Source organism: Schistocerca americana, chromosome 4, assembly GCF_021461395.2.
Source record: "Schistocerca americana isolate TAMUIC-IGC-003095 chromosome 4, iqSchAmer2.1, whole genome shotgun sequence".
NCBI classification, from domain to species: Eukaryota; Metazoa; Arthropoda; class Insecta; order Orthoptera; family Acrididae; genus Schistocerca; species Schistocerca americana.
In genome coordinates, this window is record NC_060122.1 from 715,229,859 (window position 1) to 715,244,006 (window position 14,148).

The following is a 14,148-nucleotide window of genomic DNA, read 5'->3' on the forward strand; positions in this document are numbered from 1 at the left end:
TCTTATTTAGTTCCAAATTAAATGTATTTAGTGATACCAGATTACTGGACTCCACATTCATTCACTTAATGTTTCCTATACACTGTATTACTGCCGGTGCTAATTTCACACTGAGCTAGATTATGTTGTTATTGTTTCACAACAAAGAATAAATTAATATTTTTACTGTAGCTATGTGCAACTCTTTCAGTCAAACCAATGTTGTGAAAACAAACTATAATTTTTATGAATATGAGAGGATTTTAAATGGAGAGTGAGGTTGTTATTGATGCACATATTCTATCAACAACAGTACCTAAACACTGTTTTCCGCGACAGTATTTGGCACAAAATTTAGTAGCTAAGCTTTGGCTCCTGATTATAGCCACCCATATATCAGGCAACAATATTTCAGAGATGTTTGAATAAGCCCTAAATCACATACAAACTTCAATAGGGTATATTAATATTATTAATGATAACGATAGTTACGTTAATCCAAAGGGGCTGGGATTTTTTTTCTCTTTCTAAAAAGTAACTGGTGAAATTCATTCAGTCAATGGCAGTTAGGTAATACAGTGGCAACATTAGTAGCCATTTGTATGTATGCATCCACAGCCACTGTGAATTTCTTGAGAGAAATTGTTTTACTATGTCGCTGTTTTATAGTAAAAATAACCACTTTATATAATTATTTAGCACTTAGCTAAAGGTAACTCCTTGCACATTATCAAGGTACATCACAGTAAAATATTTTTGCGATGCATATAGCATGGCATATCTCCACACGTGTGTATGGAAGAAGCAACATATTATGGCATCCCTAATGTGGGTTTCACACAATCATACTAGTTACAGACACAACTATCTCACAAGTGAAATCCATATGTAAAATGGTATAATGCAAACCTTTTGTTACTGAGCCATCATACAAAACATTGAAACTCATAAGATGGCTCAGTGAAAAAATCCACATAAGTGTCACAATATTCCTTTTCACATGTGGATTTCACACCTGAAATGGTTGTACCTGTAACTACTATGGCTATGTGAAACGTTATTGGGACACCATCACATAATGCTTCCTTCACACAGATGTGTAAAGTATATTGTGCTATGTGCATTACAGAAATGTTTTACTGTGATGTAACTTGATAATCTACACATCAGATTTCATCTAGGGAATTGCAAATTGCTATAGTCTTCCTAGTTAAATCTTGGAAGTGCGAAGTTTCATAATTTAAAATGAAAATATTTGAAATACTAGTAATATTTGAGATTCACATTCAGGGTGTATACGTTGCCAAGGAAAAAAAATTCCCGGATTTTTCCCGGTTGAAAATACACTTTCTCCCGGGTGAAAATACACTTTTTCCATGTTAAATGACAGTATACTTTTCCTCGGCACTGTTAAAGTTATCAATCCTTAGAATGTTTATGGTTTTCTAAACAGACATAGAATTTACCGGCACTTTAGAAAACAAAACCCAGGGGAAAAAAACACGTTTTGGAAAGATCTTTGATGTGCAGCAACACGTATGCTGCATTTCTTCGTTTTATGGTGGTATAAATTCGAATTCCACCAAACACTGCATGTTACTTTCCGAAGCAATGAAATCGAGATTGCGACGCGCTTTTGTAAGCCAGTCATAGCTCATGTCACGTGATCTCGACAGCTGATGACAGTACAAGACACGTAGTGTAGTCAACCAATAGCAAGATCACTCTTAAGTAGCGCGAACACACAAAAAGAAAAGTTAATGGTTTAAATTAGTACACATAGTTTTGATAAAAGAAAAACAAAGCTTTCACAAATAATATTGGTCTCTAAGATTAATAAGCTGCAAGAGAAGTAAGCTTCCACATATAATGCTGCTCATTTTGCGTGTGTTACACTTTAAGACACATGACACAAATGTGCCAGTAAAATTTTTAATAACGACGTAAATGTCTGATCTTCTGGGCTCTAAATTATTCTAGATGGTCGTACTCAGGGAGTTGATTTTTACATGAAAGTCAAACGCTCTGTGGTTTAAGAATTCATCGTACATTCTCGCACATAGTTCATCTTGCGTAAAAGGAAATTTACTTTGAAAGTAACACTTTTCAAACCATCATTCGCAATATTTTCCCGTGACCTGTTAGAAACTGGTTCGTTTCAGCAGTTGCCAGAGAGCGCCAGATAACAGGCGTCACCGCGCCAGCGCAGCTACGATGACGCAGGAAGCCCGTACGTTCATACGTGCGATCTTGCATTATGTCATAAAAGAAACAAGACATCAAAGGATACTTCAGGAGCATCGTAATTTCGTGAACCATACTAAAATGCGTAATTTGGCTTACAGTGCACAATCATATGTCCAGATTCAGATGTAAATTTTCTAGAGTACCAGTACTGTATTATCTTATGTTTGGCTCTTTATTATGGCATAATGTCATACGAGCTAGAAGATGGAAAACGTGTGCTTGAAATGCAGCGAATAGTTGAAACTAGCCAACAGCTTGAGATTAAACACTTTGTTTAAAATAAATTGACTTCCTGAGTGCAAAATATTAATAAAAGCCCAATCCCTTTAGCAAATCGACAAAAACAGCTTCATTGTTCTGCAAGGTGATTAATGCTTGATTGTCAGAAAGGTGGAAATAAAACCTGGAACTAACAACATATTTTAGCCTTCCGTAATTATGCGAACGTATTTTAATTAATTTGGTAGCTCCCGGCCACAGAAATCCGTTTTGTTTTCATTTAATGTGAGAGCAATAAACAAAGAGGAAACAGCAAAATCACTAAACGTAAACACAGGTCACGTGGAGACTACCCACCTCTCCACTACAACTCAGACTGCTCTGTGCATCAGCCCTGGATCTACGATATTTCTGAACCGGAGGAATTTAGATAGTGGCGCTCAGCCACACATCTGTAGCCAGAAGCGGGAGAAGGTACTACCCATAGGCGACTCAACTGCGCATGCGCAAGAGTCCGCCCGCAACTGCTCAAATGAATCAAATGTAAACAGCTGTCATGCCACACTCATCGGAGGCAATTTGTTGTTAGGAAGCACTGCATATTCTTCCTAAAGTCTTTGACACACTTTGGTTGGCAGACGCTTGTATGAGCACTGTGTTTTGTTGTATATGGCGCAATTCCTTTGCCGCTTAAGTTCTATTTTCGTTTTTCTTCCTCTTGTTGCTGCAATATTATCCTGCAGACGTGGAATACAGTAATATCCTTTGTTGGAGTATTGGTTCTTACCAGTCAAAATAACAAAAATTTAACTGGTAACTAAAACAAGGAAAAGTTCCCGGAATTCCAAAAAATTCCCGGGTTTTTCCCAGTTTTCTCCCAGACGAAAAAATTCCCTTGTTTTTCCCGGATCTCCCGGGTCGTATACACCCTAACATTAGATTTCTAGTACTTCATGTTCAACAGTTTGCCCAAACAAAGTAATACAGGCCTAACAACTGAACATTTTGATATGCCACACATACAGAGAGAGAGAGAGAGAGAGAGAGAGAGAGAGAGAGAGAGAGACTGACTTTTAGCATATTAAACAAACACTACATACCTGCAAGAGAGCACAATCTGTGTTCACTATGGGCAGTGGCTGTTGTGAAGGTGCTGGTGTGGGTGTAGGCCCTTGGTTCGTGGCAGTGGTAACTGATGCAGTAGTCGTTGCAGGAGAGATTGTTGCAGGAGACGAAGTAACAGTGGAACTGTTGGTGGTATTGCTTTGTGCTGTAGTCACTGGTGACGCACTTGGACTTTCAGATGATACAATTTGTGATGTAGGAGGTGCTGAAGATGAACTGTGGGTGGGGGGCGCAACACTGACTGGGGGAGGCTCTGTTGTCACAGTTTCTGCAATAGTTGTAGGAACCTCTTCCTCTACATCCATATCAGTCACCTTATCATCATCAAATCCATTCTGCTGTTTTCGAGCTTCCACTAACTCGTCCACAGGGCAAGGCCACACACTTACTTTCTTATGTCCTATAATGTGTTTATTTGACGAGTATAGAGCCTTTTTCGCATCCTCATGCTTGCTGAACTTAACATACGCTTTAAAGTCCTTAGCACCAGTCAGTTCTCTTGGTGTAATTGACATAACCACTTCAACAACAGTGTATCCCTCAAAGAGCTTGAAGATGTCTTGCTCCTTAACATATGGTGGCAAGTCTGACACCCGAAGGCATACAAACTGTTCCAAGTCAGGGCGACCATCTGGATTATCAGCTGATCCACGTGCTTGTTTGGACTCTCGAGGTGGTCGATAAGAGTCTATGGCTTTTTCAAATATATCATCATCAAGATGCAGAACTTCCACAAGTGAGCCACGTAATGGCTTCCCATTGAAGGAAAGTGCTCGTTCCTTGTCTTCTCCCTTGGTGAATCTAACATAAGCCATACCAACACGATTGCCATGGTTGTCGTTGATGATTTTAATGGCATTTCCTGCAACATATAGGCCTGAGAAAAAACGCTTCACATCAACATAGCTCGCCTCTGGCGGCATGTGTCTAATCTCTACACAAAGCCCTGAATGAGACACTCTATTGTGCTCATAGTTTCCAGGTGAGTTAGGAAACCTGTCCCTTCCAAAACGATCTGTACCAAAACCAGGTGGACGGGAGAGAAGCTGACCACCATAGCTATTACTACCAGCTGTTGCTCCACGGTCGAATCCATCAAAGCGATCAGCACCACTTCGATGATACTCCTGTTCACGGTAATTTCCCCTGAGGAGAAAAAAAGGTCTCAATAAATTATAAAAGTCATTTTAATCTCTCAATGAATATTAAAGAAATTTATCACAAATGAAATGAGAGTTGTGATCTTACAGGGTAGGTGAATAAGTGAGTTATTTCACTACATTTCTTTAAGGCAGCTAACCAGATTCTCAAATAAAATAAATAAATAAAATATTGTGAGAAGGTAGCTTCCACTAAAACCTGTACAGGAAGGTCTGTTTACACTATATATAATGATAAGTGTGCATAAATAAAGAGTTTTGTCTGAACAATCTAATCATAGACAAATCCACAGTCTTCTTCATTCAACAGTCCTGAGTATTTACGTGAATGCACCTGACAATAAGAAAATAGTTTCTGCATACCACAACAGCCAGAACACAAACAAAATCTCTCCTCATGCACATAAGCTTGAATTATCCAGAAACAAAAGCATATTGTTAACATTATGTGGACTAAACTATAGCACAATAACACAAAAATGTGTGGGATCCTTTTAAGAGACCAATTAGTGTTCATGCAACAGTCCATTATGCAGAGTTTTATTATATGATGTATGCATTTTGTACACAGTATTTGAATTATAAGGAATCTGGATGACACAGCCAATGCAGTCAGATGACATTATGCATCAATGGATCACTGATAGGTTATAGACTGGCCACAGTCAGCATAAGATAGGCCAGAAGTTGAATTTCACTCGCAACATTATTTCACAGCATTGGAAAAGATTATAGGAGTGAGGGAACATTCTATAACAGTAACAGCTAAGTCAAGTGGCAGGACCTAGTGGCAGGACCATTATCACAATGTGATTTAATGTTGTTTATTGTCAAGAGTATTTGGAGGATGAAGAGGAAGCATTTAACTCAAACAGCAATGCATACTGCAATCTCATTGATGGTATGTTCGTATATCACATTAGAAAATGATCACTTATGTGAAAAAGTGACAAACTTGTCTCTGGATATCCATCTTTTCAGAGATGGTTGTGGGACTCAGCTCTTCAGTCCAGAATGTCAAATCAAACACCTTTCAGCCATCTAATTTCCAAGCTGTCATTTTATTGGGCTACCAGTTTCAACGATATATTATGCCATCATCAGACCAATGTGTAGGAAAACTCCAACCTCAGTTCTGACTAACAGTCAGCAGACGATGTTTGATGTGATCGCTGTATCAAGCAGAAATCTACAGACACCAGTCTTTGAACGCTGGCCCCCATTTTGACTGGAACTGTAGTAGGAATCTATACATTGGTCAGGGAGCCTGAAGATGGCATAATATATTATTGAAACTGGTAGTCCTATAAAATAACAGCTTGGAAATTAGATGGCTGAAAGATGGTTGATTTGACATTCTGACAAACTTGAAGTTTAAATGCTGTATTAACCTTAAGATCCTCTTAGTATCAAATTTCCAGAATTCTGAAGGGTGTAAACAAAGACATCAATTCCAACACTTCTGTGAGAAACATGTAATAGCCTCCAAATCAGTTAGGAAATTTGGTATAAAATGCACTAACTACCATAAACAAAAACTGCTTACCATCTAATCTGGAGTTCAAAACTGAGTCACTAACAAAATGTTGTTATACATATTGAATGTATATTGTTCTCTCAAAGGAGTACTTGGTGTTGTGTTTGCAATGTCAATGATACAGATGAGTATAGCATGCTAAGTAAGAAAGTAGAAAAAGAGTTAATAAGATTGGTATGTCAATGTGCCTCACTGTTCCATCTTTGCATTCGGTGTCCCATGAAGTGAAGAAAATTTAGGAAGACTTATTTATTTGCATCCAGTTAACAAATATTTCATATCAGTATTAATGTAAAAACACTTGCTCTCACCTTCTGTCACCCTGATAGGGCCCAGCTAATGGTCTCCGCTCTGGAGCATTAATAAGCCCACGATCTGTTCCTCTGCCACTGCCTGTCCCTGCCACAGGGCCCTGGTATGCAGGTCCTGGTCTTCGATAAGAACTGCCACCCCGGAAGGCTGCTCCACCTCGTCCAAGCACAGCTCCGCCACCACCAACATGGTCATAGTCATTCTGCAGGAAATCTTCTCCACTGGCAGCATCTGGCACATTAGTTCCCGGATAGGGACGCTGCTGCATGGTTTGGAAGCGAGAGTTTCCACCGACAGCTGTTGGTGATGGCATTGCTGCCTGGACTGTAGGAGCCCTGGCAGTTGCTTGCTGTTGTGGCTGTTGATGTTGTTGCTGCTGTTGCTGCTGCTGTTGTGCAGCCCATGCTTCACCACGTGCTCTGGCAGCTACTGCCACAGCAGCAAGTTCAGCACGCAGATACGGATTATCAGTGAGAGCACCACTACTGTAGGGGCCCGCTGGTGCAGCCTGGGGACGACGTGCAACTACTGGCATAGTCTGCTGATGTTGTGGTACCTGAGGCTGTTGTGTCTGCAGGCGCCGTGAATCTATCTCTGCAACTATCTGCACACCAGATTGAGTTTCCCATGCTGGCGCCAGCTTGGCAGTTTCTGGAACTGCTGCAGAGGTGGCAACTGGTGTTGTTTCTTTAGTATACGATCCCATGATGACGACATCAGGTCCACCATTTTGTTCTTTATCTGAATCTCCATCACCACGTTTGTGAGACCTGCTGCTATAAAAATTAATTATTACTTGTCGGTTTGAGTTCACTACACACACACACACACACACACACACACACACACACACACACACTGTGTACAAGTAACTACATGTCTGCAACATATTTTGCAAAGATAATGACACAAAAATAGACAAAACATGAAATATGTGCATGGTAGCTACAATAAAGGCAGTAATATAATCTTGGAACCAAATTATAACCATTTGGAAAAAAGAAGGTGGGAAATAATAAACAACTTTCAAAACAGACTGAATTTATTCACTATCCATGAAAATAAAATCATCTCCTGTATGAACTAGAAAATAATACAGAGTTTAAACAATTAAGCAAATAGTTTAGGAGGAGGGGGTACTTTCAATGTAATGTTTAGATACTGCACATCTGATGGAAATCAATAAAGACTGTAGTTAAAAGCCAGTTACTGTGAAGAGGATAACCCCCTTGCGAATCTGAGAAGGGACACGAGTAATGAGTAATGAGAGGGTAATATGCAGAGCTTGAGGTGGGCATTATAGGAAATGTGGCTGATACTGCAGTATGAGGCATGGGTGGAAGAAAGGGGCAGGGGTGGGGAAGAAAGGTAAGTCAAGGTATCATGGTTGCCATAAAATGCAAAACCACAACTCAGCTGAGAACATGTGAAACAAATAAACACTATTTTCAGTTGTTGATTTTATATCACAAATACCAAAATCAAGCAACCCTGTATAACAACATATAGGGCACTAATTGAAGTTACTACTGCAGCTATGCAGCTTTCAACAGTGATCAGTCATTAAAAGTGGTGAAAGAGCATCTAATGTTGTGCTCCACATGGCATTCAGACATTTCCAGCCATAACAAAATGATTAATTCAGTAGGAATATTTTCTAAGATTTTTGTACCTACAAGTGGAAATCACTGTCACAATGGCTGTTTTTATTTGTCATCTGGAGGTCTCATGGCCATGCTGATATGTTGACTGAATGAATTTATACACAAATAAAGTTCTCTTGAAGTTAAAAAGGTTCCGAGTACTTGGTGAAACCCAGGCATGAAGACGCCAGGAACATTTACAAGCATACTCAGTATACTATTGAGATTGTAGCAGAGGTTCTTTATAAGATTTTAAAGGGAAATCCTCAAAGACTTGATGTTTAGAATTTTGTTAAAGGTTGCCTGACAAGTTTAATTCCAGCAGCTCAAAATTAACATTTGTCATTGCAGTTTCTGACAAAATATGCTCAGTCTAAGGACTAACAAATTGCGTTAAGACAGACCATCCTCCCAAACAGTTATTTATTGACAACACAGTGAGCCTAAGATATTTAAAAGTATTCACCCTGAATATAAATGCAATGTCTAAACCACTGTTTACTTCAATTAGCCCCATCCGCATATTTAGTGACTGGACTTAAACAAAGTCTTCATTTCTTGCAGCACTATGGGACTTTGAATAAAATTACCCTATAAGCATATATAAGCTTGCATGTTAAGTGGAAAATGAACATTTGACAGTTGCTGCACCTTTCTTTCATATAGGTATAGGAAACAGGACCATGACAGACAAAGGGAAATATGGGCAGTAACATGTAATAAATTGGCTAATATAGAGAGCAAGAAAAAAACAAGGAGGAGGAGGAGAACAAGAAGGTGAAGCATTCACAAAAACTGGGTAATAAAGAGGTGAAATAGAAATACAACTTACCTCCTGTCACGAGAGCGAGAGCGGGAACGAGAACGTGATCTATCACGACGATCACGACGACTGCGCCGTTCTCTGGAGCGAGATCGCTCCCTGCGTCCACGCCCTGCACGTTCACGGTCTCGATCACGATGGCGGTCCCTTTCACGATCGCGATCACGATCCTTGCGCCTATCACCTTCACGGGACCTAGAACGGTCTTTACGAGATCGTTCACGATCACGGCCACTGCCAGTGCTGGCAGTATCAGCATCTGGTTGTGGTGTGCGGCCCATGGTCTTGGGGTCAAGCCCCACAGTATCGAGGAGAGGTCCGGACATTACTTGCTGTGAATGTGACAAAGGCGCTGTAGTTGATGTTGGCACTGATGTATGATGCTGATGCTGCTGTTGCTGATGCTGCTGTTGCTGCTGCGGTGGCTGTTGTTGATTTGGAGTTGGCTGCTGCTGTGGTGGTGGCTGGTGCAGTGGTGGCTGCTGTGGAGGTGGTTGCATCCCAGAAAGTGTATGGTGCGGTGGTGGAGCTATACCTAAGGCAGCTGCCACTGATGTGGGTGGTGGTACAGTCCCAGCAGCTAGCGGCCCCATACCACCTCCCCCAAGCCCCAGAGTTGCAGCTCCTGACAGTGCTCCTCCTGAGATGTTCATGCCCATATTGACTCCAGCACCTGGAGCTGCTCCTGGGAGGGAGCCCATAAGTGTACTGAGAGCCTGAGATAGAGGGGGTGCAGGCATCTGCATAAAGCTGTGTAATGACATTGACTGCTGGCGAGCGTGCTCAATGACCTTCTGCATTTCGGCACGGGAGCTGAGCAGCAGTTTGATTTTCACCTCCTTGATCTTGCCTCCATCAGAAAGCATTGCCTGCCGTGCATCCTCGTCTGTGCTGTAAGAAAAAATTTCTTTCTCAGTACCAGTGACGATAATAACTTCAATAGTTACGTATTGTCACAAAAAAATCAAACTGTTCACAGTGAGCCAAAATATGTGATAAATTGATTAAATTGTTGTTTTGATAATAGGCAATACTTTTACAACAAAGGAAAAAAATATTGCATATAGCTTCAAGAGGTCTTGATAGTAATCAAAACTGTGTTCTCCACTATGAATTTTGATATTATTAATTACTATGGTGCATTTGGATACAAGAAGACATTTTATGGTTAAAAATTTTGTTAGCTTTCTAAAAGTTAGTTAACTTTCAAAACAAATCAATACACTAAAGACCCGCTGATCAATGAGAGTATGTGATAGTCACTGACGTAGCCTCATTCCCATCCCGGAGTGCTTAAGGATAAAAAAATACAAATGGAATTTACTTTTTAAGAACAGCACTATTCAGTAACATTAACATTATGAACACTTGCTACTATATTCCAACAAGACAATTCTTAATGACTTCCTGGTTGTAACATAAGTGCAGTCTTCTCAACAGAGCAAACAATGCTTAAGGGGTAAAAAATGTCTTATGGCTCTTGATAATGTCTTCATGAAACGTCAGTTTTGTGTTAGTAATACAACTGTATGCATCAATTTAATAATTTTTCTAAAGTTTCCTCAAACGTATCACTACTGTAATAAAAATAAAGAGTTTATACAATGGGCTTCACAGCATGACACCATTTTCTATATGTCTTTCTAGACTTTTCACCAATTTTCTTTTCTAGATTAAAAAAAATAATACTCAGAAACATGGTCATACACTATCAGGGTCACCATAACTCCAGAATATTTCACTCAGAAACATGGTCATACACTGTCAGGGTCACCATAGCTCCAGAATACACTGACACTGTGTTTAATTTTGACAAAGTCTGCCTCCATTCAGAGTAAGGATTCCAGGTTAGTTTATTTATCAAGCAAACCTAAAATACATTCACACATTTGTTCAATATGCACACATTGTAGTGTCACTTTGGGTACCTTTCTGAATGCAGTTAATGAAATAGAACAATATTTTATTGTAGATGACTGCATCATCTGCAAAAAGTGTGAGGTTACTATTAACATTGTATGTCAGGCCATTAACAGACAATGTGAACAGTAAGGGTCCTAAACACTTCCCTGTGGTCTGCCTGATGTTAATTCTACATATATGAATGACCCTCCATTCAAGAAAACATGTTGGGTTCTAACTACCAAGATAGCCTCAATCTATTCACCATTTTTTTTTATTTTATTAATTGGCTCTGAGATTTATACCAGAAGAATCTGGATTACCAATGACTGTCTTAACACCACCATTTATACAAAAATTTCAAATTCCCACTTTATGCAATAAAAATTGACTGATGAGCAGAGGGCAATACTGAAAGGAACCAACAGACTTCATTAACCTACATAACCAGAATCCAGCATTCCTGCAAATCATTACTAAAGGGAACAAAATGTGACCAATTAGTTTGATTCATAGCAGGATATGAAACCATCACAATCAAAATCCGATGTTGTCTGCACCATATTGTGATAAAGATCCACAGGTGTGCAAGATAAATTCTTTGCTTGGTTCAAGACCTCTATGATTCTCTCTGCATGGTTGATTAATGGTGAGCTTTTAGTTTCCAACAGCTACACGTATGTTTCAAAACTGTATTGTGCCCAATGAATATTAGTCTGAATGGTAATAATTGCATTTTGTTTGTATTTTCTGTTCAGTCTGTTTCATGATGCCATTCACTGGAATTTTTAACACATGCTGAAACTTTCCACTATGATTTTCTGCACTGAGCCAGTAAATTCATTTTGACTCTTTATAATTCTGTAGCCATATTTGTTAAGTGCACTGATGGCAGGTGATGTCACCAGAAACAATGAACGAGAAACATGGTTGCAACTTTATCCATTTTCTTAAGTATTCTTTGCGTAAACATGAAACAAGAACACCAAGCTGCACATACGTACACAACCAACCATTTTTCCCACAACCCTTCCACATAAGGCAGAGAGAAAGTACACTCTGCTTTATATTTTTCCATAATTCACACAGTACACATGTACATATCACCATTTGTGACATAAGATGTTAGCTCTGGCTGGGCAGCATGTAACCCGAGAATGGCCAAAACATTTAAAAAACTTGTGATTGTTAAAACAAAAACCCTTGGCCTGGGGGCACAACTGACCTCCCTCATAATGGGTTGCATATAGCGTGCCCAAACAAACGTATCTTCACCATATGTTCACTTTTGTCAATTGTGCAGCCTTCTTTAGTCTTAAGCAGGCCAAGACTTGCACTTAAACCTTGTTGAGATGTGTCATTATTTGCATGCTATCTTTGAAAACAAAAATATTTTTGGAAATCTGGGATCATCTCCAGTATTCATATCGTTAAATGTGAAATATTATCAAAGTAGGCCTTTGTGTATTTAATGGTTCTTTGTTGCCATCCTCGTAAAGCCATAAAGTGCAATTTGCTGTCAATCTGAGGTGCTTTCCTTCCATCACAATGTGATCCATGTATTCAAGACAGTCACAAAGCCAAAATTTGCCTTGGGAGCCAGTTACCCAAGTTACACCACTGCTAGTACTTCTCAGAAGTATACAAGTGATGTTAAAAAAATAATCTGCAAGAACAAAGCAACACATCAACACATAGTTAAACGATATTTGCATGATCATATTTATCCAGACACTTATTCACTCATAGCCCTATGCAAAGGCACTTAATCTACTACTCATAGTACGAAACACTGACACACTGTGAATAAAGATATGTCTTGTACTCTGTTCCACATCCTACCATTAAAACCAAATCTAGCAATGTTGAACAACATTCAATATCGTGGTAGGGAAGTATGTATGTCATGTATAACCAAATAATATTGGTAGACCACATTCATACTAAATTTACTCTTCAAATTACATAGCTTAAATCTGCCATTTCTGAATCTGATGGCCCGTTAAAACTGTTGTTGTTGTTATCTTCAGTCTGGAGACTGGTTTGAGCCAGCTCTCCATGCTACTCTATCCTGTGCAAGCCTCATCATCTCTGAATAACTACTGCAGCTTACATCCTTCTGAATCTCCTTAGTGTATTCATCTCTTGGTCTCCCTCCATGATTTTTACCCTCCACACTCCCCTCTAGTAAACTGGTAACCCCTTTACATCTCACGACGTCTCCTACCGACTGACCCCTTCTTCTAGGCAAGTTGTGCCACAAATTCCTCCTCTCCCCAATTCTATTCAGTACCTCCTCACTAGTTAGGTGGTCTACCCATCTAATCTTCAGCATTCTTCTGTAGCACCACATTTCAAAAACTTCCTTTCTCTTCTTGTCTGCACTGTTTATCGTCCATGTTTCATTTCCATTCATGGCTACATCCCATACAAATACTTTCAGAAAAAACTTCCTAACATTTAAATCTGTACTCGATGTTAACAAATTTCTCTTCATGAGAAATACTTTCCTTGCCATAGCCAGTCTACATTTTATATCTTCTCTACGTTGACCATCATCAGTTATTTTGCTCCCCCAATAGCAAAACTCATTTACTACTTTAAGTGTCTCATTTCCTAATCTAATCCCCCAGCACCCAGCATTACCTGATTTAAATCAATTACATTCCATTATCCTCATTTTGCTTTTGTTGATGTTCATCTTATATCCTCCTTTCAAGACACTGTCCATTCCGTTCAGTTGCTCTTCCAAGTCATTTGCTGTCTCTGACAGAATTACAATATCGTCGGCAAACCTCAAAGTTTTTATTTCTTCACCTTGGATTTTAATTCCTACTCCAAATTTTTCTTTTGTTTTCTTTACTGCTTTCTCAATATACAGATTGAATAACATTGGGGATACACTACAACCCTGTCTCACTTCCTTCCCAACCTCTGCTCTCCTTTCATGCCACTCAACTCTTTATAACTGCCATCTTGTTTCTGAACAAATTCTAAATAGCCTTTTGCTCCCTGTATTTTATACCTGCTACCTTCAGAATTTAAAACAGAGTATTCTTATCAATGCTGTCAAAAGCTTTCTCCAAGTCTACAAATGCTAGAAACATAGGTTTGCCTTTCCTTAACCTATCTCCTAAGATAAGTCATAGGGTCAGTATTGCCTCGCTTGTCCCAACATTTCTATGGAATCGAAACTGATCT

The 14,148-nt window shown here is 39.3% G+C and overlaps 1 protein-coding gene across 1 annotated transcript in view; it reads right to left on the minus strand.

Moving 5' to 3' along the window:
- The window catches only part of LOC124613930 (RNA-binding protein 12), a 114,019-nt gene that overhangs the window by 2,086 nt on the left and 97,785 nt on the right, over window positions 1-14,148 (minus strand). The window contains exons 4-6 of the mRNA XM_047142682.1: window positions 9,055-9,936; window positions 6,579-7,355; window positions 3,546-4,716 (exon numbers count right to left, since the gene is read on the minus strand). Of these exons, the coding sequence (XP_046998638.1) occupies window positions 3,546-4,716; window positions 6,579-7,355; window positions 9,055-9,936 (2,830 nt within the window). The remainder of the gene's footprint in view (window positions 1-3,545; window positions 4,717-6,578; window positions 7,356-9,054; window positions 9,937-14,148) is intronic.